This window comes from Canis lupus, chromosome 20 (genome assembly GCF_011100685.1).
Source record: "Canis lupus familiaris isolate Mischka breed German Shepherd chromosome 20, alternate assembly UU_Cfam_GSD_1.0, whole genome shotgun sequence".
Lineage (NCBI taxonomy): Eukaryota > Metazoa > Chordata > Mammalia > Carnivora > Canidae > Canis > Canis lupus.
The window spans coordinates 58,325,911-58,349,148 of record NC_049241.1 but is presented as its reverse complement, the minus strand read 5'-3'; the positions used below and the strand labels follow the sequence as shown (position 1 = coordinate 58,349,148).

The 23,238-nt window shown below is 68.1% G+C and overlaps 1 protein-coding gene across 3 annotated transcripts; it reads left to right on the top strand.

Moving 5' to 3' along the window:
* Positions 1-608: 608 nt before the first annotated feature.
* Positions 609-21,771, top strand: PALM (paralemmin). Of its 3 annotated transcripts, none has more exons than XM_038568056.1 (9): positions 609-848; positions 10,175-10,226; positions 10,557-10,637; positions 10,732-10,862; positions 11,949-12,069; positions 12,902-12,923; positions 13,801-13,860; positions 16,053-16,184; positions 19,781-21,771. In XM_038568056.1, exons 1-9 carry the CDS (start codon positions 844-846, stop codon positions 20,308-20,310), a joined length of 1,134 nt encoding a protein of 377 aa, XP_038423984.1. In that variant the 5' UTR covers positions 609-843; the 3' UTR covers positions 20,311-21,771. The 3 variants fall into 3 exon arrangements, with proteins under 3 accessions (XP_038423984.1, XP_038423985.1, XP_038423983.1); XM_038568055.1 differs by lacking the exon at positions 609-848 and adding an exon at positions 9,688-9,886; XM_038568057.1 differs by lacking the exons at positions 609-848; positions 16,053-16,184 and adding an exon at positions 9,681-9,886.
* Positions 21,772-23,238: the final 1,467 nt, after the last annotated feature.

Here is a 23,238-nt window from a genome sequence, read left to right as displayed (position 1 = left end):
TCTTGCTGGGCCTCCCAGGCTGGGCCTCACGCTGAACCCCAACGTGGTGGTGTCCAGCTGCCCGCCCAGCGTCACCCTTGTCATCCCTCCAACCCCAGGGGGCAGCGGGACCCCAGCACCCCTCATCCCACCTCCCTGGTGGCAATCCTGCTGGCTCCCCTTGCACGATCCGCCCAGAATCCACCTGCCTCTCAGCGGGGTCCAGCCTCCACCCTGTCCCGGGGCTGGGGGGTCCCTTCTCAGCCTCCGGGCCTCCCCGCTTCGGTGTCCTGGCCGCCGAAGGGGCCTTCCGAAGTGGTCCCTCTCCTGCAAACTGTGCCCCCGGGGCGAAGCGTGCCCTCTCGCCGCCCTGCGGTGTGGGTGCCCGTCCAACGGGTCGGCTCAGCGTCACCCCCAGACCGTGGCGCGGGCGCTCTGGGTCGGATGGGCCCCCGGGGCGCTCCCGCCTGCGGGCTGAGCACCCGCGTCCCCGAGCTCCCCGCGACCCTGCGCCCCGTGCGCCTCGGCCAGGGGCTGGGCGGGGGCCGGGCCGGGGCGCTGTCGGGCTGCGGGCGGCCGGCAGGGGGCGGGCGCGGGGCCGCGGCTCCGGGAGGCGGCGGGGAGCGCGCGGGGAGCGAGCGCAGGAGCGCGGCGGCGGCGGCGGAGACGCGCGCGCCCAGCCCACCCCCCGCGCCCGCCGCCGCCCGGACAATAAACAGCCGCGCGCGGGGCGATGCCCGAGCCGGTGCCGCCGCCCCCGCGCCGCGCAGCCCCGGCCGCCAGGCCCTAGCGCCCCCCGCCCGCGCCCCGCCCGCGCCCCGCGCGCCCCCAGCATCGCCGACCCTCCCGGACCGCGGCGGGGAAATGGAGTGAGTAGGCGCGCTCGGCCGGCGGGAGGGCAGGCCCGGGACCCCGCGCCGCCCGGGCCTCCGCCGGCCCCATCCCCATCCCCATCCCCATCCCCGCGGCCCGCGGACTAACGGGGACGCGGGGGGCGCCTGGGGAGGGGGAGGCCGCGCCCGCGCCCCGCGCCCCGCGCCCCGCGCCCCGCGCCCCGCTAGCCTGGACCCCGGGCCACCTGTGGGCTCGCAGCGGGGTGATGGAGCGACCCTCCCCACGGCCGCCCCGGCCTGCAGCTCCCCGCGCCGCCTCCCTGGCCCTGGACGCCCCGTCCTCGCTGCGCCCCGCTGCCTGCCGCCCCCGAGGGCCCCAGCGCCTCAGGAGCCCCCGCCTAGGGCCCTGCGACCCGACCCCGGCAGTGTCCGAGCCCCGCGGGAGGGAGGGGCGTCCCTGCAGCCTGCGCCTCCGCATGTGTGAGCGCCCGAGGTCCAGGGGCTTTCCAGCAGGCCAGCCTGGGTCCGATCCCTCCCCAAGGAGAGCGTCCCCAAGATGGGCCCCCAAATGGTGTAGCCGGGAGCCTGGCCGGCCTAGCCGGCGAGTGGAGTGGGCAGCCTGGGTCCCTGGGGGTCCGGTGAGGGGCCGCTGGGCGGCAGGGGGGGTTTGCACGTGCAGTTCGGGGTGAGTGTGCCCGGTCCCGTCAGAGTCGCCTGGCTCCCGGGCATCAGGGCAACCCCCAGGCCCCACTCCCACAGGTGGGCCCTGGCAGGTTGGGGGGTGTGTTGACAGGGCCAGGAGGTGGGAAGCCGTGTGTGGGGTGCTAGCAGCCCCCCCGCCCCCCGGCGGGTGCCAAGGCCTGCCGAGCCTCGCTTTGGGCCCAGTCTCCACCCTGGACGCGGAGCTCCAGCCAGCCCACCCGGCGGCTCCCCCTGCCCTTCCCACTGGGTGTGTTTTCTGAGCCGACAACTCCCCTCCGGGGATTCACCCGTGACCCGCCACACCCTCAGCTGGGTGGCGGCCGCCGCCTCCCGCCCTCCCCAGGAAGGCGACACCCGATGTCCTCTGCTTTTGAAAACCCAGACAAAGGCCCAGCCTGCTCCCCCACCCGGCCCCCGGGAGCCCAGCCAGGGGCTCAGGGGAGCCAGGGCCCGGATGTGTCTGTGCTGGGCTCCCCGACTTGTTTATCTGCTCTGCTCCCCAGGCCCAAGGGGGGGCTCTGGGCCTCCCGACTGCAGACCCTGAGCGCAGTGTGGCTGTGGGGAGGGGGCTGCCCCAGGGGCTGCGGGTGACAGACAACGGGGACATTCCCGCAGAGCGGAGGAGCAAGGGAGTGTTCTGGTTGGACTCCTGTTTCCTGCGGTCCCTCTCACCCTCAGCGGTGACAGTGAGGCCCAGAGAGGGAGTCACACAGCACAAGGAGGGGCCTGGGTGCTGGCTGCCCCTGTGCCTTGTGGTCGTGGGTCAGATATGATGCCGTGGGTCCCACCCGGGGGGTTCGCTGGTTTCTCTGGGTGCAGACGTGGGGCCAGGACCTGGCGTTCCGCAGCCTGAATGGCCGCGAGCGAAAGCCTCCGTCGGTGGGTGCGCCCGGGGGCACGATGGGTGGGGGAGCCGACCCGGTGCAGCTCCTGCCCCCGCTCCGTTCCGGGATCGCATGTGGCAGTGGGGTCCGAGAGGACCCGCCCGCTCGTTCCGTGGATGCTGCCGTGGATGCTGCCGTCAGAGCTGCAGGAAGGAGATGCCTCTCCGTGCTGCCGGCGAGTTGCTTTTAAAAACACGTTTAGGAATTTCACAACGTTGTGTTAATTCAAGGATTGAAGACTCGTTTTTGTTCACTTAAGAATTTGAGGGTGTAACACAAATTGTGGAGGGACCCCAGGGAGGCCAGGGGCAGGATGACCGTCCCGGGAGCACCTCAGGAGCTGGGTGGGAGTCCTCGCTGCGGGGGATTTGAGGGGCTGCTGCCCTGGGAGCCTCCGGCGCTGACGGGTGCACGAAGGCCAGCTCGGCTCCGAGGCCGCCCCCCGATACCCGAGCGGCCGCCCCCCGATGCTCCCCCGAGCGCTGGCCTGGCTGAGGGCAGGGCTAGGCCTCGGGGCCGGCCCGGAGAGCACGACCCTTCCCAGGACCCTTCTCAGCTCCCATCCGACCCACGTCAGGCCTGGACGGTCTCCGCTGGGGCACGGTGGGTCCTCAACGCCCCTCCACCCTCTAGTGCCCCCGCGGAAAGAGCGGGGAGCCGGTTGACAGGCAGCAGCGTGCCCTGATGATTGAACCTAATAACAAACTTTTATTCTCGTTGTATCTATTTTCTGATGTTTTTACTCGGAGGTTTGTGGGAGCGCCTTCTGCTTCTCAGTCTTGGTGACCACGTGGCAGTTCCGCGGGGGAGGGGGCCTCACTGGACCCGCGAGTGGACTTGAAGGGAAGGGACAGACTACGGTGGAGGTGGTGGCAGGAGCACGGCAAGGTGGTTAACGTTGAGTGGGTACCTGCTGTGTGCCCAGCCCTGTTCTGAGTGCTTTGTCTCTGTGGACTTGCTGGATCTTTACAGCAGCCCTGCGAGGTGGGGAAACCGAGGCATGAGAGGTGACAGTGCCACACCCGGGGCCACGGAGCTCCTGGGTCCTTCAGCGGCAAGGGTCGGGGGGATGGGGGCTTTTGCACCTTCCTGTGTCTCGGGCTGTGGGCCGGGGAGGGGGTATCCTGACATTGGCCTTTCACCCTGGTTTTGTCCTCAGCCACATGGAAGGTGGCCTTGGGCGCTAGAAGCACCTGCCTTGAGCCTCCCCACCCCCCGGGGCACCCCTCTGTGTCTGCTCCATTTGGGGCATGGAGAGGCGGCGTCCTGACCCCCGCTCTGTGGGACGTTGAGCAGGGCTGAACGGGGACGGGAGCCCGCCCGGCGCCCCGGGGGGATGCCCTGGAGGACGAGGGGTGCGGTATGGCCCGGGCCCTGGAGCGCCACGGGCAGGTGCGCTGCCCCAGCCGCATGGGGACAAGGTCCGGGGTCGAGGGTCGGTCCTGATGCTGCGAGATGGGCTCACATTCACCCTTGTCCAGGTCTGGGGCCCTGTTTCCGTCCGTCCTTCCGCATTCGGGGAACCCATCTGTACCCTTAACGCTGTCTGCTGACCCTGCGAGCCTTGTGTAGGGCCCGAAGGAGGGTCTTCCCCGCGCTGTGGGCAGGGGCTCCCCGTCCATCCCGTCGCTGACCTTTCCTAGGAGAGTCGTGCCTTGGGGCGCCTGCTCCCGGCAGGTAAGCGGCCGACTCTTGGCTCCGCTCAGTCACCGTGTGAGGGGGGCGAGATGGAGCCCGTGTCAGCCTTGCGCTGTCCCTCTAATGCACACGTAGAGAGCTAGGCAGGCAGAGGGCATGCCCGGCGTGGGGACTGGCCTGTCACCGGGGCGGGGGAAGGGAGCGCTCTCTGGTTTGGGCTCTGGCCGGGTCCTGCCAGCCTGCATGCCCAGCTGCGGCGCCACGGGCAGCCCGGGAGGGCGTCCAAGCGGGACAGGGGTGAGGCTGTGACCAGGCCTAAGAAACAGGCTCTGGAAGCCGAGGAGCAGGTGGGGGCTCAGTGGGGACAGCCACCGAGGGGGCGGCCTGGGGAGAAGGGCCAGGGCTGCGGGGGGGACCCTGCGTCTGGGTGGCCGGGTCGGAGGTGAGCACTTGCGTGGTGCTCAGGGCTGCCCACAGGTGGGGGGAGATGGCGCAGGCCCTGGACGGAGGGACAGAGGGTCTGAGTGCGGGGCAGGATCCCAGGGCTGTGACATCACGCTCACCGGGCTCAAGGACCCCCGAGCCCGTCACCCGGACCGTCTGGATCGGGCGGGGAACCAGGAGGGGAGCCCCAGCCGGGCGTGCGGTGGGGAGACAGGAGTCAGTGGGTGGGCGCCTCGGGGTGGACGAGAGGGTGGTGGTGGGTGGGCGCGGGGCTGCGTTGGGGGCAGCAGGGTGGGGCTTTCGGGGCAGGGCCCTGGCCGGGAGCTTCGGGGACCCTCTGGCGCAGAGCGAGAGCCGCTGCCCGTAGGGTGTGCGCGGGCCCTTCGGCCCGGGGGCGTCCAGGGCAGGGCGAGCGGGATCTCACGATGCCCCGTGGGGCGGCCCTGGCGACACGGTCTGCGCTCCTGCCGTGCTCTTGCAGCCTTGGTTGACGTGCAGCTCACACGGCGCTCGACCCACCTGACGCAAGCACGTCATTCGGTGCGTCGCACAGCCGTACAGCCGTCACCTCTGCCTAGTTCCAGAACATTCCCTGAGCCCCAGTCAGTGGCCGAGGGACGTGTCCACGTGTGGACGGACCTCCCTGCGCTTTCCTGTTCATCTGTCATGGACGCTGGGGTCGTCTCATACGTTAAATGTAGCCGTTTTTTTAAATTAATTTTTGAATTGAAAAAAATTTTAGGGATCCCTGGGTGGCGCAGCGGTTTAGCGCCTGCCTTTGGCCCAGGGCGCGATCCTGGAGACCCGGGATCGAGTCCCACGTCGGGCTCCCGGTGCATGGAGCCTGCTTCTCCCTCTGCCTGTGTCTCTGCCTCTCTCTCTCTCTCTCTGTGTGACTATCATAAATAAGTAAAAATTAAAAAAAAAAAAATTTTAAAGATCTTATTTATTTATTCACGAGAGACAGAGAGAGGCAGACACACAGGAGAGGGAGACGCAGGCTCCATGCAGGGAGCCCGACGCGGGACTCGATCCCGGGACCCCGGGGTCACGGCCTGGGCCTAAGGCAGACGCTCAACCGCTGAGCCCCGTGTAGTCATGTCTGGGGTGAGGTGCTTGGGGCCTGTCCCTGGTCCTCTGACGGGTGTGGGGAGCCCGGGCCCTGTTTTAGATAAATGTGACATGTGACAGTGAGTTTTTTCAGAAACAGAGACGCCTGGGTGGCTCAGGGTGAGCATCTGCCTTCCACCCAGGGTGTGACCCCGGGGTCCCGGGACCGAGTCCCCCGTCGGGCTCCCTGCATGGAGCCTGCTTCTCCCTCTGCCTGTGTCTCTGCCTCTCTCCCATGAATAAATAAATTCTTAAAAAACAAAAACAAGCAACAAAAGGAAGTGGTTGTAGGACAAGTGGCCCACAGGGGTGGCAGGAAAGTGACAGGGGAGGGAATGCCTGGGTGGGGACCCGAACTGACTCCTCGGTCCAGTGAACGCTTATTGAATCCCTCTAGGGCCATGTTAAGGACAGAGACACTATCCTTGTGGGGAAATAAGGGAGAAAGTAAGTGAGCCTGGGAGGGGGTTGGAGGGGGTTGGAGGCCTCCTCCGGGAGGGAAGGTGACAATAACGGAGGGCCTGAGGGAGTCGGTGAGGCCCAGGGGGGTGCACAGCAGCCAGAGGACACAGCGAGTGCAAAGGTCCTGCGGTGGGTGGGCCGCCCGGAATGCTGGTGGGGAGAGGGGGCCGGAGGGCCCTTGGCCTGTGGGGCTGCTCTCTGCAGCTGGCGGAGAAGGCCTTGGGTTCACGTCCCACTGCCCTCTGGTTGTGAGGGCCCAGGGCAGGATCCACGCGCCCCGCCCCCCCAGGTTACTAGCCAGCAGCTTTGCTCCTCTGGCTCTGCGGCCTGCTCCCATCTTGGTGGAGCCTCTGCTGGAACATTCTAGAAAGCCCATGCATGCCTCATGAGCTGTTTGCCTCCCCAGGGACCTGTGCTGAGTGCTCAGGGTCCCAGAGGAAGAGAACTCTCCCTGGCGAGGGGAGAGGTCAGGAAGGCTTCCTGGAAGAGGCAGCTGCCCTTGAGCTTGGAGGTGGAGGAAGGCCGCACAGGGGGAGGCAGGGAGCTGGTTTAAGGAGAGGGGCGAGTGCGGGGAGGCTGCGGCTTCCTGGGGGTGACGGGCGGGCGTGGAGGGCTTGGAGCAGGGAGGTTGGGGGGGGCTGACGGCTGGCAGAGGCTCGGCAGGGAGCAGGGGACCCCTCACCTGAGGAAGCCCCCCCGGGGGACTCTGCTCCCCTTCTGTGTCCCCAAGACCAGGGCGATGGGCAGCTGTTTCTGTTTAGCGAGCGCAGGAATGCTGCTGGGGCTCTGGGCTCCGCGCCTGCCTGGCCAGGACCCCTCCATCCGCGGGAGCCTCCCTGCTCGGACGCCAAGTGCACCCCACGCCCGCGCCCTCCGCAGGCCCAGCTGCCCTGCCCGCTGGGTGACCTTGGGCGGGTTGCGTAACCTCTCTGGTGCCTTCAAACCCCGAGTGCCTCCCAGGGCCGGGGCCTGCGCAGGGCTCGTCCGGGCTTGGGCCTCATTAGCTCATCTCCGAAGCCAGGATTATCTCACGCGCTCGCAGCCCACGCCCTCGCGAGTCCTGAGCCGCCCACACCGGGGCTCGAGCCCAGAATTGGCTCCAGGCGCTCTGTAAAAATAATCAGGCGAGGCCCGGAGCCTGAGCACGGGGGGTGAGGTGGGCCTCCCGGAGGAGGGTGGGCCCCAACACCCGCAGCCCCGAGGGGTCACCCACACCCGGCAGAGCCAGGGGAGCCCGGAGGGTGGCCGCGCCCTGGGTCACCCCGGGGAAGGGGGGGCACCTCTCCAAGCCCGACCCAGGCCTTTCAGCCAGAACTCAGCGGGCGCCTCGGGCCTCTGCTCCTCTCCCCGAGCCCCCCCATCCCGGAGCGTGTCCGGCGCCCACGCACGACCCGCCCACCCGCGGGGAGCCCCCGTGCTGTGCGCCCTGAGCACCCAGGGCGCCCCGTCTCCCTTAGCAGCTGCGGTTCCTCCCCAGCAGGCCCGACCCCCTCCCTCCGGGGAGCAGGCCCAGCAGGTGTCCCAGCCTCAGTTTCCCCGCCCTGGAATGCAGGACGGAGCCGCCCGAGGAAGGCGGTGACCCGCGGCGCGTGTTCTCCCGCCCCGGCCGTCCAGGGAGGCCTCTGGTCCTGCTTCGGTTTATTTTTCGGACGATGCTGAGCGTTCTCTGGGCTTGACTCGTCCGCCGGGCAGCAGGGCAGGCCCAGAACCTTCGGGCTACAAGGGCCTCCCCGTGACCCCGGGCGCCCCCCTGCGCCCCAGCCCCTCGGCGGCCCCTGGAGCCCGCGGCGGGGAGCCCCTTACCCCCCAGCGCCGGCGGGGGCGGGGCGGGGGCGGGAGATGCTCGCGCGGCCCAACCCCCCGCCTGCCGGCCTCCGCGTTGCCATGGGGACGGCGCGGTTGCCAGGGCGACCGCCTCCCGCGGGCCCCACCAGGGGGGGTGGCGCCTGGGGCGGGAGCGTCGGCGCCCCGGGCACGCGGAGGGGGGCGGGGAGGGGGTGCAGCCCCTGGGCCGGTGCCCTCCGCGCCTGACCTTCCCCTGACCTGGTGGCGGCAGGACCCGCCGCCCGGGGACACTGGCCGCCTTGTTGTCTGCCGCCCGCTGGCCGGACACGGAGCTGCCCGGTGCCCGCCGACCGGCCACCCCACGGGGCGGCTGGTCCCTCCACCCTGCAGGCCGGCCCGTGGGGGTGTCTCCCCGGACAGCTGGGCCGTGCGTGTGGCCCTGGTCCCCGCCGTGCACTGGGCACAAGTGACTCGCCCTACTCGCCCTCTCTGGGGTTCATTTCCAGGCCGAGGGAAGGGCATTAGCAGGAGGGGAACAGTAAGGCCAGGGCGCCGGCAGGGAGTGAGCCGGGTGCCCAAGCGCAGCCCGGAGGTGCTGGCGGCGGAGGGGGTCAGGGCGGCAGGCACAGGCCTGGGCCACGCTAGGGTTTCTCCCAAGGGGTGATGGGGGGACGCCCTGGGGGGGCTCAGCGCCTGCCTTCCACCCAGGGCGTGACCCCGAGTCCCAGGATCCAGTCCGGCATCGGGCTCCCTGCAGGGAATCTGCTGCTCCCTCTGCCTGTGTCTCTGCCTCTCTCTGTGTGTCTCATGAATAAATAAAATCTTTAAAAAGAGAAAAAAAAAAGAAAAAAAGGGGGTGATGGGAGCCAGGGAGACGTAAGAGCAGACCGAGTGGTTCTGATTCTCGCCTTGGGAAGCTGCCTCTGGTTGGGGGGCGGGGAGTGGTGGTCAGGAGCCAGGGAGGTAGCAGGCCGTGGTCGAGGCCTGGGATGGGAGACGTGCGGCCTGCGAGAACCGGAGGGTGGGCCCGTGTGGGGAGCTCGGGGCGGCACCGACACAGAAATGTGACGGATCGGGCCCTTCAGGAAGGGCCTCCGCGCTCAGTTGCTGGATCGAGCCTGTCCCGAACTCCACCCAGCTGGAGCCAGCCTCCCCGAGGAGGGAGAGAGGGAAGCCGCAGAGGGTGTGGCTGGCGCTGCCGGCTCCCCGGGGGGGACACAGGAGGCAGGTGCCGCCCTCCAGGAAGCCAAGAGCTGGGTGGGGTCACCTGGCCGGGGCGTGAGAGCCCGATGATTTCACGGGTCTCATCGAGGCCAGGAAACAGCCTAGTGGAGCGGGTGGTGGGGCTGGAGGCCAGGAGGGTGGCTTGGGACTGGGGAAGGGGCGAGGCTCGGTGTGGGCCGTGGGCCTGTTTCCTTTCTGAATCACTGTGGAGGGGGGGCTGTCCCAGCTGTTTGTGCAGGTGGACACTCAGGGCCCGGGGGGGGGGGGTGCAAGGTGGCTCCTGGTCCTGACGCGGGCCGAGGGCCGGGTGGAAGGACTCTGGGGACTGGGTTCCCGTGCCCAGAACCCACGTGTGCCCCCAGGCCCCGCCCCCCGCCCCCCGCCCGCCCCGGGTCACTAGGACTTGCGCAGGGAGCCCCGAGCCAGGACCCCTGCAGGCCTCGTCCCTGTCCAGGCCCCGGGAAGCAGGACCATGTCCTCCTGCCTCGCTGCTGCAGACGCTTCCTGAGCACAGGCTGTGCAGCTTCCGGGGACCGGGACACAGCGGGGAGGGAAGGGCTGGGGTTTGGAGCCTGCCGTGCAGGGGGGGGGGGGGTTCAGGGGAGCAGAGGGTGGGGCAGGGGCCTGAAGGTCGCACCCCCATCCTGGGCCTCCTGCCCGCCCCCAGGAAGCTCTGTCCCTTCAGTGGCTTTGAGCAAATGCCGTGGACGAGGGAGGTTCCGCGGCCTCTCTGGGCCTTTGGGCTCCCGGGAGACCCGGGGGAAGCAGACGCGTCCCAGGGTGGATGGTGCACGCTGCAAACCCGAGGGCTGCAGGGCGAGGCCGGTGGGTGTCCCCGCGTGTCCCCCCAAGGGCTGGACGAGCTGTGCGTGGAGGGTGGGAGGCAACCGGGGGTGCCCTGGGCAGTGTCAGCGTCTGCGCCGCCCTCCCGGCCCTCCCGTCCTTGGGGCCCTGTCCTGGAGGACAGCGGGGGCTTGTTGGGAGAACCGACGAGGTCACAAGGCTGGGCAGAGAGAGCAGGGCAGGACCCCACCCTCCAGGAGGAAACCCGGGAGGCTCCGTGGGGTGGACGCCGCCACCGGCCTCCTTGACCTGGTGCGTCCCCTCCCCCAGGGTCCTGGCGGCAGAGACCACGTCTCAGCAGGAGCGGCTCCAGGCCATTGCAGTGAGTTCCCAGCGGTGGGGCCCACTCCCTGACCCAGGGCCTTGGGACCCCAACCGGGGGGTGGCAGGGTCCCCGGGACTCGAGTGCCTGGTGGTGCTTCCCCACGAAGTGAGAACGGGGAGACCCTGAGGTCCTCCGAGTGTGGGCCGTCGTGCCCCGGCTCCCCTGGCCGCTCTGTGCCGGTGGGAGATCACTCGGGGGGAGCAGAACCTGCCCTTCTCTGGGGGGGTGGGGGCCAACAGGCCAGCTGGGTGCCATTCACAGGAAAGCAGGGTCTTCGGGGCCAAGCCCGGGGTGGGGGGCGCAGCCCTGAGCCCCCGTCCCGCGCAGGAGAAGCGGAGGCGGCAGGCCGAGGTGGAGAACAAGCGCCGGCAGCTGGAGGACGACCGACGGCAGCTGCAGCACCTGAAGGTCCCGCGGGCACCCCGGCGGGGTGGGGGGGGCCGGGGCCCGGGGGGCGGCAGCAGGAAGGCCGCCGCATTCTGACCCGGCCCCCGCCCCGCAGTCCAAGGCGCTGCGGGAGCGCTGGCTGCTGGAGGGGACGCCGTCGGCGGCGTCGGAGGGCGGTGAGGACATGCGGAGGCAGATGCAGGAGGACGAGCAGAAGGCGCGGCTGCTGGAGGAGTCCATCTGCAGGTGGGCGCGCGGGCGCGGCGGAGGGAGGGCCCGCGGGCCGGGGCGCAGAGGCCGCCGCAGGACCCCTTCCTGCCCCCCCCCCCCGCAGGTGCGCGAGGCGGGGGGGGTGGGGGGGGCAGGTGCCGGCAGCCGCCTCCCCGGGGGCTCCCTGGCGCCAGCCCAGCGGGTGCTGTCCCCTGGCTCGCGGACGCAGGGCAGACGCGGGCGCTGGGCTTGCAGGAAGGCGGGGGCGGGGACAGTGGCCCCCGGCGGGGACAGAGGCCTGGAGTTTCCGGGCAGGCAGAGGCCCAGGCTCAGCTCCAGGGCAGCGGGGTCACGGGGACGGAAGCCGCGCCAGAGTTCCACATGTGCACTTGGGGGGAGGCCTGCCTGGCCCCAGCACGCGCCCCGCACAAGGCTCCCCGTGGAGGCCGGGGTCCTCCCGAGGCCTTTGGGAGAGGGGGGGCAGGTGTCGCAGTGCCCCTGCCTGTGAGCGGAGGCCGGGCAGCACCAGGCTGGGGTGACGGGCGCTGGGCTGGACCAGGGGCTCCGGGGGCCTCGGCTCTCGTCCTCCCAGGGCAGCCCGCCGCCACTTGGTGCCCCAGCCTGGACGCCTCCTCCAGGAAGCCCTCCAGGCCGACCCTCACTGTGGGGGGCGGAGGCTCAGTTCCTCCGGGGCGCCTCACCCCCGGGGCCTGACAGGCCCACAGCCCAAAGCCTCCTGAGGGCCACCCCGTGGGGCGGGCTTTAAAATCTTTGTTTTGTTCTCACCGGATTGTGTGGACCATTATCTCCTGGAACTTGGAAGGGGACATGGTTTTTCCAGTTTCCCCAGAGAGATGAGGCTTCCCGTAAAAACAAAACAAAACAAAACAAAACAAAAAGCGCACATCTGAGTGGGACACGGGACAGTTGGTCGGAAAGCAGGAGAAGTCAGCCGCAGCCAGCGAGGGTGGCGGAGGCCGGGCCGGCGGGGCCGCTGCTCCGTGCCTCGGTTTCCCCGGCTGCGGGAAGGAAGGAGGACGCCTCGCGGGTGCGGTGCTCGCGTCTCGAGCCCGGAGCGGGGCGGGCGCCCGGTAAGCGCGGTGGCCTCTTGTGCCCCCTCAGGCTGCAGAAGGAGATCGAGGTGCTGGAGGACGCAGGCCCGCTGCCCACCGCCGGGGACGCACCCGCCGCCCCGAGCCCCGCCAAGGCCCACAAGGCCGAGGTGCTCGTGGATTCTCAGCAGGTGAGGGGGTGCTGATGCTCCCAGGCGGCCGCCCTGGAGGGCTCCCACCCCTGAGGGCACCCACCCCTGCGGGCACCCGCCCCTCCTGGCTCCAGGCTGAGACACCCCCCTTCAGGGTCACTGTGGCACAGAATTCAGAGCTGGGGCTTGCATTTGGATTACAGCCTCCCGCCTCCCTGTTGTGTGACCTGGGACAGTTGCTTTACCTCCCTGGGCCTCAGTTTCCCCCCACCCCGGGCCTCAGTCTCCCCCCGGGCCTCATTCAGGCTCCCCCCGGGCCTCACTGACTCTCCCCCCTAGGCCTCAGTCTCCCTCCTGGGCCTCAGTCTCCCCCCTAGGCCTCAGTGTCCCCTCGAGCCTCAGTCTCCCCCTTGGCCTCCCCAGAGCACCCACGTGCTGGGATGTTGTGAGGGAGGGCAAGCGCTCTCTACACAAGACCTGGCCTGTAGGAAGCTGTGGACAAAATCCCCACCTGCTGTCACCCTACTTGCGTGGTCACAGCCGTCGCCCGTCCCCTGCTCGCAGTAGCCCCTTCAGGGGGAGCAGGGTCCCCATTCGATGGGAGACAAGCGCTGTGGCCCAGAGATGTTGGGAGCACCTGTCCCCACGCGCTCTGGGCTTCAGGGCCCCGGGGGGTGGGTCAGAGCTCCTGCCCCTTCCGTCTTGGGAGGGTGGGCCCAGGGCGCTGCAGGACCCACGTCCCTGCTCCGTGTCCGAGCCCCCAGCTGCCCCTCCCATAGCCTTGGTCCTGCTCTCACTGGCCTTCGGGGCCGACCAGGGCAGTGTGGCCCGGGCCTGGCCTCACTGACCAGGTCTCTCCCTCCTCTTGCAGGTCCCGGCGGGCACACCCAAAGGTAGGCTTCTGGGGGGGCCTGCGCACACTCGCGGCCGGTGGGGTGTCCCTGCACACCCTCCGCTGTTGGGGTCATGAGGGTCATGGCCTTTCTCACACAGCCACGCCCGGGCCTCACCCAGCGCCCCTCATCGTGGCTTCCCTCCGGCAGGGGAGGGATCCGAGGCCCTCGGGGTCCCCCCCCACCTGCACCCCCTTGGAGCTCCCGGGCGGGCACCTCGCTTCTCGCGTCCCGAGCTGGGGTCCAGAGGCCGAGGAGCCGGGGTCCCAGCCCTCCCGGGGCGGCCGCGCTGTTCGACCCCCGCGGGGGTGTGGGCGCCGGGCGGAGCGGGAGCCTGCGCCCGATTCCCGTCTGGGCGCTCGCGGGCCCCTCGGCAGCGTGGGCTGTTCACGCGGCGCGTGTTGTAGCTTCCGGAGCGTATTAAAGCTACCTGAGGTGAAGCGCGTCTTCCGCACGTGCCTGAAGCTGTTTTCACGCGGAGAGCGTGGACGGGAAGCCCAGAGTCTGGCCGGACTCGCGAGTCCGTTACGCCGGGCAGTGTCCTGCCGTGGGGTTAGAAGTTAATAATTAAAAAAAAATTTTTTTCACGCGGGCCTCTGAGCGATTTTTGTGAAAATCGTTGGGGCTGAAAGATGGACACGGCCTGGGGGCTGGTGTGTGTTTGGGGGCACGCGGGGGGCAGGGGTGCGGGTGTCTGTGCCAGTGTGTGTGCCAGGGAGGTCTGGGCGTGTCCGGGTGGCTGCAGTACTGGGGGTGTCTGCGTGTCGGGGGTGCCTGGGGGTGGGAGTCCTGTGGGTGCCCGGGGGGCGTCGGGCGTCCGCGTGACCTCCTCTCTCTGACCCCATCTCTGTCTCTTCACCTTCCGCCTCCTGAACAGAGACACGAGCGTCCAACACCCCCGTGAGGACGGCCGAGGGCTCCACCATGATGAAGGCAGGTGGGTCAGCCCCCAGCTCACCCCCGCGTCCAGCTGCTGCCCTGGGGCGCCCGGAGAGGCCGGGGCTGCGTCCCACGCACACGTGGCCTCGGCAGGAGCTGTGGCCGTGGGGGTGGTCCGGGCTCGGACCCTGGGGTGGGGCCTGGCCGCCCCCTCTGCTTTGGCACCTCGGGCACATGCTGGCCCAGCTTCCCCGAGAAGGGGGGCCCCCCGCATGGCAGCGCTCTAACCCGGCCCCCGTGGCTCCCTGCCTAACCCGCTGCTCACTTCTGGGGCCCGGCGGGGGGGCACACGTGCACACACAGCCCGCTCACGCCCGCTCACGCCCGCTCACGCCCACTGCAGACCCTCAGGCCGCCGCAGGACGGGGAGTGAGCGCCCTGTTCCTGGAGGCGACCAGGCCGGGGCGTCTCTGTGCTCCTGGGTTAGTGCTGGGCGTTGCACAAAGTGGGGGTTCAGGGCCCCACTCTGCTGCCAGGCCAGGCCCTCGGTGTCCGCCCGCTGCAGCAGCGGGGTCGAACCGGCCGCGCACCCAGGGCCGGGCACAGAGCCTGACGGCAGTGACAGGTCATTGCGGTCGGCGGGGCCCTCGGCTGCTGCGGGTGCTGGGTGAGTTGTGCCGGCAGGAACCACGGAGGGAGGCGGAGAGCATCTTGGGGGCGGGGGCTGGCAGGGGAGGCCCGGGGCCTCCCGCGGGGTCACACAGCTTTGCGCCAGGAGGCTCGGGACAGAGGGTAGCGTCAGCCAGAGAAGGGGGGCCCCGGGCCCGTGTGCCAGCTACACCAGCCCCCCTGACCTTAGCTGACGACCTCGCGTAGGCACAGCCCACCCCACCGCGCGCCTGGAGCTGAGGGCCTCAGGCCATGCAGGGACGTGGAGTCAGACGACACTCTCTTGGTCGGTCATCCTCATCCGGCAAGCGCTTGTTGAGCACCTGCTGTGTGCGACGTATGAGGGCCACAGCCTGGGGGCGGGGGGGTGACGTCCTGACAAGGACTGCGCCCTCTGCAAGGAAGTTATAGAGAAAAGAAGGCAGCGTGCAGAGCTGGAGGGGGGAGGGTTAGTCGGAGGGCTCGGGGAGGCCAAGCTCACAGCTGCCGTTGGAGCAGGGACCCAAAGGAAGCGGGGGAGCAGGGCCCAGGGTTAGGCGGTTCAGGTGGGGAGCAGGGGACGTGCAAAGGCCCTGGGCTGGCCAGGCCCTGGCTGGTTGGGGGGGTAACCGGGAGACCTGGGAGGGGGAGGAGGGGGGCTCCGGGCTGTGACAGGGCGGGGCGTGCAGGGTCCCGAGAGAGGAGGGGAGCCCTGCAAGGCGGCAGGGGGGTACGTGCCCCACTTGGTGCTCGTTGGAGCCCTCTGGCGGCCGCGGGGAGAACAGGGTGGGGGGCTGGAGCGGGGGTGGGAGGGTGGGGGGACAGCGCTGGTCCTGGGGAGTGGGCGGAGGGGGAGATGGAGGGGGAGATGGGGAGGGCGAGAGGACTGCGCTGGTCCTGGGGGGGACACGTGGGTGGGCTCCAGGTCTTCCGAAGGCCGGACCCACGGGCTCTGCAGATGGACCCCTGGGGGGTGAGGACAACGAGGGAACTGCCCTGACGGGTGGGAAGACCCAGGAGGGCACTTACAGGGCAGATGCAGGGGGGAGGCTTGGATGAGGTGACTCGGGATGCGGGCAGGGGGCGGGGTCACTGCGGGAGGGGCAGGGGGGCCCCAGTGTGCCCCGTGGTCCTTGTGGGAGGGATTTCCAGGGGGTGGAGCAGGGTCTTGGCCCCTGAGCTGCGGTCCCGATGGGTCAGCGACTCGGGGAGGACGGTCCGATCTCCGTAGCGGGAGGGATGAGGGGCCGCCGGCTGGACACGCGCGTGGAGAGCGGGTCGCAGAGCGCCGAGCGCTGGGTGGTCCCGCGGGGAACACGGCCCTCTGACCCGGGCCTGGGCGCCGCCTCCCTCGGACTCACTCTGCTGCTCTGCGGAGACGGAACAGTGTGAGGCCCTGCCGCTGGGCGGGAGTGCACGCCGGGCCTCGAATCCCGAGCAAAGGGTCGCAGGCGGACGCTGGCAAGCCGTGGGAGGAGGCGGAGCTGGGGGGCGCCCCCACTGCTTGGCTCTGCGCTGCCGGCTCCCCTTCCCTGGCTTGGCTGCAGCCGGCGGGGGGCACGTGGGCGGGTGGCCTCGGGTAACCCGTGCCTCTCGTGCCAGCCATGTACTCGGTCGAGATCACGGTGGAGAAGGACAAGGTGACGGGGGAGACGCGGGTGCTGTCCAGCACCACCTTGCTCCCCCGGGAGCCGCTCCCTCAGGGCATCAAGGTCTACGAAGACGAGACCAAAGGTATGCAGCCCCCCCACCCCCCCCCCCGACCCCCAGACCGAGCCAGAGCCCGACCCGCAGCCTGACCGAGCACCGAGCATGGGGCAGGCCCTCCGCCCACGGCGCTGGTGGGTAGAGGCGGTTCCGCGTGGACCCGCAGCCCCATCGCTCCTCGCTCCCGGAATCTGCCCTGGAGCTTGGCTGAGGGTGGGACTCGCCTCCATCCCTGGGCTTCCAAATAAAGGTGACCAAACCCCCAGGGGTGCAGAGGGCGCCCTGAGAGGGCCTAGCAGGGCGGGGAGGGGGCCGGGGGGCTCCTCAGAGGACGTGAGCAGGAGCTTGTCTGTTGAAGGAAACCGTGCGTGTGACAGCAGCCACAGCACGTGCAAAGGCCCCGCGGCGGGATGCAGTGTGCTGGGCTGGAGGACCGGGCGGGGGCTGGGGGGCTGCTGCAGAGTGCGGGGAGGGTGGGCAGGGGCCGCGGTGCTGAGACCTGGTTTGGTTTTGGAGGTTCCTTCTAGCAGCTGGTCGGGGAACAGGGTGTGAGAGACCCCCACAAGGAAGCCCGCCTGGGAGGAGCAGAGGAGCAGGGCAACCTTAGTCAAAACCCCAGCATGTCTGTCTCTCTGTCTCTCTCTATATAATTTTCATACATAAAATTCACTCTTCTTTTGTTTTTAGGTAAGAAAAAGTTTCATTTAAACTGCATTATCCATCAGTATTTATTGCTTTATTTATTTTTAAAGTGTTTTAAAAGATTTTATTTGACGAGAGACAGAGAGAGAGAGAGGCAGAGAGCGCGCGAGCCTGTGCACACCAGCAGGGGGAGTGACAGGAAGAGGGAGACGGAGAAGCAGGTCGGGACCTGAGCTGAAGGCAGACGCTTCGCCGCCTGAGACACCCGGGCGCCCCCACTGTCAGGATTTAGACAGCAATTTTATAAGTCGTTTGGCATTTAAACTTCGGTCATTTTTGGCATGGCCTGCGATCGTAGCACGTAAACAAACCCCGGGAGGGGAAATTTTCTGGGCAATAGTTACTACGATGATAGAAGGAGGAGAAGAACCCACTTTAGTAAACAAAATACGTTTTTAAAAGGAATTAAAAAGGCATCTTCAAAATCAAGGGAAACATGGGCTTTCTTCATGCAGTGGAACCCACGGAGCCGATCACCCGAGCGAAATAGAAGATTATAGTGCCCAGCTCCGGAGCCCGTTAGCAAGTGCACAAGGGCTGCCTTTACAAGAAGATGATGCACGGAGCGGAAGGGGACAGGACAGGCGCACAACTCAGTATAGAGGGCAGTGGGTTTGGGTTTATTTATTTATTTTAAGATAGATTTATTTATTCATGAGAGACACAGAGAGAGAGGCAGAGACACAGGCAGAGGGAGACGCAGGCTCCATGCAGGGAGCCCGACGTGGGACTCGATCCCGGATCTCCAGGATCACACCCTGGGCTGAAGGTGGCGCTGAACCGCTGAGCCACCCGGGCTGCCCATGGGTTTTGGTTTATTCACCATGTTGCACTTTTTTTTTTTTTTTTTTTTTACTAATTCCAGAACATTTTTCTTCCCCAAACAGAAACCCTATCACCCCCTGTCCCCACCACGGCAACCACTAACCCCTTCCAGTCCATGGATGAGCCCGTCCTGGACGTGTCACACACATGGAGTCACATACTACGTGGCCCGTGTCTGGTTCCTTCCCTGAGCGTCATGGGCTCAGGGTCTGTCCACGTTCATATTTTATGGCCAAATAATAGTCTATGGTTCAGACGGATCACATTTTGTTTATCCGGTCACTTGACGGAGATCTGGGATATTCCCACCTTTTAGTTTTAGAATGCTGTACAAGTGTTTGTATGGGCGTATGTTTTCGTTTCTGTTGGGTGCTACCTAGGCATGGAATTTCTGAGTCATATGGGAATTTCTGCATTTAACCCTTTGAGGAACTGCCATGGTGTTTCCTGTAGCAACTGCCCCATCTTTCCTTCCCTCCAGACATGCATGAGGGTCCCCACCTCCCCACTTCTTCAGCAACACTTGTCCATCGTTAGGTCGTTATTATTACTGTAGCCATCCTGGTTGTTGTGGAATGATACCTCACTGTGGTTTTGGCTCCCGAAGCCTCGTGTTCTCAGAGGCTGCTGGGGTCTGTGTGACATCCGGGAGGCCACGAAGGGGACCTGGTCACGGCCCGGCTCTCCCATGGTTTGGGGACGGAGACCCCGGGGCAACCCCCGTTCCAGCTCTCACCAGCTATGTGACCCTGGGTCACTCCCAGCTGCCTCGTCTCCTGGACGAGAAAGACCTCACGGGGCCAAGGGCAGAGGAAATGCCCGTGTTTGCAGAAGGTCCTCGCCTCTGCCTCTCGGCGCAGCCCGGCCCGGCCCTGGGGGATTCTGGACCCGCCAGACTGGACTCTGGTTGCTTAGCGATGGGAAGGTGACCCGTTTCCATGGTGGCTGAGGGCTCGGATTCCTATCTTAGGGCAGCGGCCAGTGGGAAATAGCTCGGTTCCGAGGGGACACCGCACCCTCCGGGCCTCCAGCCCCGAGTCACTGCGAGGCCTTGAGGTGTGGTCGCCCCTCCCTAGGGGCCTGGAAACTGAAAGTGGAAAGTACTTTCCTCCTGGCCGGCAGCCAGGTGCTGGAGCCCTGACCCTTGGCCGGGAGGCGGCGAGTCCCGAGGGTGCGGGGTGTGTCCCCCCGGCAGGCGGCCAGGCAGCTGTGTCTCCGGGAGTTTGCTGGGCTGGGGAGTGCGGCCCGGACTCCGTGGGTGCTGTACCCCGGCCCTCGGCCCCGGGACACGCCAGGTCAGACAGACAGGGCGGTCGCAGAGGTTTGGAAGGTCCACGCAGCAGGTTCCTCGCGCACACGCCGCCCAGGGCACCACGTGCCTTCCTTCCAGACGCGGGTAGAGCGTTTCCAGGAAGTGGCCGTGCCCGGGGTTGCACGGGCCGTCGTAAGCAAGGTCACCAAGTTTATGTCATATGCCCTGTGTTCTGGGACTGGAGCCCCCTTCTCCCCCGACCCCAAACTGATAAACACCCCTCTCAGTGAATCTGGCTGCAAGAGGCAGTCCGTGGACATGAAGTCATAAGCCCCTGGGACTTGAGCGAGGATGGCGCAAGCCGACCCAGGCCGCAGCAGGGCGGGCTCGGCCCGTGGGCGACTGTCCTTGAGAACAGGAGCTACACGGTGACCCAAGACCGGCCATGGGGTCCCAAGGAAGGAAGAGGTCGCGCTCCCCGAGAAACCCCTCGTGGGAGGGACAGGCCCGCGGTCCGGCTCGGTCCCCCTCTGCATGGCACCGTGTTGGCCGCGGGAGAAGCCGACGTACTTGGCAAGGTGGCCTCGCGGGACCCTGTCGCTGGGGATGTGGACGGCCGCGAAGGGCGGGACAGCTCAGTCCCCGTCCACTAACTCCCACGAGCGCCTGTACATGCTCGTCTGCGCCAGGTTGTCGGGGCACACAGATCCCCGCGGGGAGCTTCGAGTGTCGGTTGGTTTTATAACGTGTGATTTTGTCTCACTTGCTCTTTAGCCTTGAGGGTGGGCCACGGCCTTGCGCCAGCTTACTCCCTCTCTCTCTCTCCCCCCCCCGCCCCCGCCAGTGGTCCACGCCGTGGACGGTACCGCGGAGAACGGGATCCACCCGCTGAGCTCCTCTGAGGTGGACGAGCTCATCCACAAGGCCGACGAGGTCACGCTGAGCGAGGCAGGGTCCACGGCCGGGACAGCAGAGACCCGGGGGGCGTCCAGGGAGCCCGTGCAGACCACACCGTCCAGGCGGGAGATCACGGGCGTGCAGGCGCAGCCGGGAGAGGCCACGTCGGGGCCGCCGGGCATCCAGCCTGGCCAGGAGCCCCCCGTCACCATGATCTTCATGGGTTACCAGAACGTGGAGGACGAGGCCGAGAGCCAGAAGGTGCTGGGGCTGCAGGACACCATCACGGCGGAGCTGGTGGTCATCGAGGACGCCGCGGAGCCCAAGGAGCCCGCGCCCCCCAACGGCAGCGCCGCAGAGCCCCCCCCGACCGCGGGCTCCAGGGAAGAGAACCAGGTGGGGCCCGAGGCCCCGGCCAGCGACCCCCAGGACCTCGACACGAAGAAGCAGCGCTGTAAATGCTGCTCCATCATGTGAGCCGCCCGGTCCCCAGCCCCCGGCCCCACCCTCCACACCAGTCACCCACCAGCCCGGCCCCGGCCTGCCCACCCTCCACCCACACTCACGGGCCCCAGGACACGCGGTTGTCACATGTTCCTTCTGAGTTTTCTTTCACTGGAAAGAGAGGGACAGGGGTCCCCCGCCCCATCACCACCCCCGACGCCCCAACCACTGAGCCGTGCACCTACGCCTGGTAGGAGACAGACATGGACAGACCCACTTTTTCCGGAATGAAGGGCACCCCCCACGTCACGGCAGCTCCGCAGATGCGGCCGTCACCCACGGCGGTCCTGGCCAGGGTGCCGGGGGCCTCGAGGCCGCCCCAGGCCGGCCAGCCACCCTCTGGGCCTCCTGCCTGTGCCTTCCTGCCACCTCCACTGAGGTCCCTGAGGGGACATCCTGCCGCAGAGGGACCCGGGGAGCCCAGGGCCCCCGGGAGGCTGCTCTGTCCCCGCTTAGCCCCTGGGACGGGGGTTCCCGGCCAAACTCCGGCGTCCGAATCCTGGACACTCGGGGTGAGGCCGTGCCTCTTGGGGGAGTCTTGGTCGGAGGTCAGGCTCAAGGTCTGGGGAGGGAGCAGGGCCCCTCTGGGCGCCCCCAGCCCGAGCCCCCAGCCCGACGTGCCATGCCCCCCACGCTGTCTCTGGGCGTGGCCAGGGGATGCTGGAGCCCGGGAAGGGAGAGCCCCGGGGTACCCCCCCGCCCCGCCCAGGAGGGGTCTCGGACCCCCGCCCTGTCTCCTGCAGCCGGTGGCGTCTGCGAGCCGCCCCTTGCACAAGGCGGGGCCTCATGAGCCGCTTCTAGCCCTGAGTTCCGACTCCCACTGGGCCCTCCTTCCTCCTGGTGCTAATTTGGGGACCCTGGGGGGCTGCCCAGGACCTGCTGGGACCAGGGTGCTGGGTCCCTCCAACCGTACCCCAGAGATCAGGCCACTGCCAGCTCCACTGGGCTTGGCACGTTTCTGGCAGCGGCGGGGCGCACGCAGCCCGGGCCGGGGGCTTCCTCTGCGGGAGACCCCATCCGCCGCCCCGCCCGACGTGAGCCTGTCCCCCGCCGGGAGGGAGAGGGGTGCGGGTCCCACTCCTGGGGGCGGCCACCACCCGGATGTGCACGCATGGCTCCCTGGACGCAGCCACTCGCCCCCAGAGGCACACGTGTGCACACGCTCCCACACCCTCCGGGGCCTCCCGCCCGGTGCCGGGGCAGGTGCAGGGGCCAGCGCTGCCACAGCCTGGGTCCCGACTCCGCTCTGCCCCTCGGTGGCAGGGGGAGAGGCCGTGTCTGAGGTGACCCTGGGCCGTGGCCGTGGGACCCCCTCTTCCTCCTCGAGTCCTCGAGCTGTGAGGCTCCGCTCAAGTGCCCCTCTGCTTCTGACGTGTGACAAGGCCCTTATGTTCTCGACTTTCCCAGAGAAGCAAATAAACAGTGTGAACAGCCCCAGGCCCTGGCGTCCTTGGCTTTCACCTGGGGGGGGGGGCACCAGGGCGGGGGGGCTGTCGGAGGAGGCCGGGGGGAGCCCGTGGGTCCACAGCCCCGCATTCTGGGGCTCCCCCCGGCCGAGGGTGGGTGTCCGTGCAGCCCCCACCTGTGCCCGCCTGACGGCACCTGGGGACAAGGCACAGCTGGTGGGGGCAGGACCTGCCCTCCCGCCCGCCCTTGGGCCGCGAGGCTGCCCCCTGCTGGACCCACAGCCCCAGAGACCCACCCCCACCCCCAGCAGGTGCACAGTGGCTGCCACCTGCCCCCGCGGGGCCTCAGCTCTCCTGTCTATACCGCAGGCCTTATGAACTCTGAGTGGGAGACTGCCCCAGTTCAGGGGCAGGACGTTGTCCCCACTACCGGGTGATCGAGTCTCTGGACTTTGGGGGCCTCAGTTTCCCTATATAAGCAACAGGGTGAGGTGCATACGATCAGTGGGGGGGGGGAACGCCGCTTCAAATCCCAGTCCTACCATTGCTGAAAGAAGAGACCGAGGGTCAGAGGGGCCCCACAGTCAGCCAAGAGGCCGTCAGGACAGAGCCCCGGAGCAGGGGGTGCAAGCCCCGTTCAGTGTAGACTGACCACCGGCCACAGCTCCACCCTGCAAAGTCGCTGGGCTCCTGCAGCCCTGACGGGTTCCCTGCACTTTGACCAGAGTCAGGCAGGACGGCAGAGTGCCCGGCACGCACCCCCGGCCGTGGTGAGCCTCGGTGCCCCCATCGGTCAGTGGGGCCTGGGCATTGCCATCCTACTGACATTCTCTGGCCCTCGTCACGTCCCCGTTGGGAAGTGGCCCGGGAGGTCCTCCCAGCTCTGTAACGTCCTCGTTCAGAGGAGGGAACAGGCTCAGAGGGGCTTGGTGGGATTTGAACCCAGGCCCGGCGGAACAGCCCCCGACCCAGACTCGCAGGCGAGGCCTGCAGCAGAAAGGAGCTCTCTGGGGTAGTAGCCGCAAAGGGTGGGCTGAGCCAGGCGGTGGGGGCGCTGCGGCAGGGCCTGCGGTGTGACTCTGGGCAGGGACACCCCGTTTCTGGGGTGCTGGGGAGCCTGACCACAGCTGGAAAGAGGCTTCCGGTGAGTTCTGGCTCCGTGGGGCTGGAGGCCCCGGGCCGAGGGACAGTGTGCAGCGGGCACGGTGCCTACCCTCCGCCCCGCCCGGGTATCATCTTTCTCCCTCCGCCTCTGGACTTTGTTTCCCGAGCTGAGGTGGGGCCAGGGAGGAGGGGGTGCCCCTGCCTCCCCCAGGCGGGGCCCTCTCCCCTGGCAACTTGTGGGCAGGGCGGCGCCAGGAGTCTCGGTGCCTGTGGACAGAGCCGGAGCCGGGCTCGGAGGCCACTGGGGCCCGGAGCCGGCAGGTGAGGCTGGGGACGCGGTGGGGGGGGGGGCGGGGGGGGACACCAAGGTCGGGTGCGGCGGGGTCCCGTG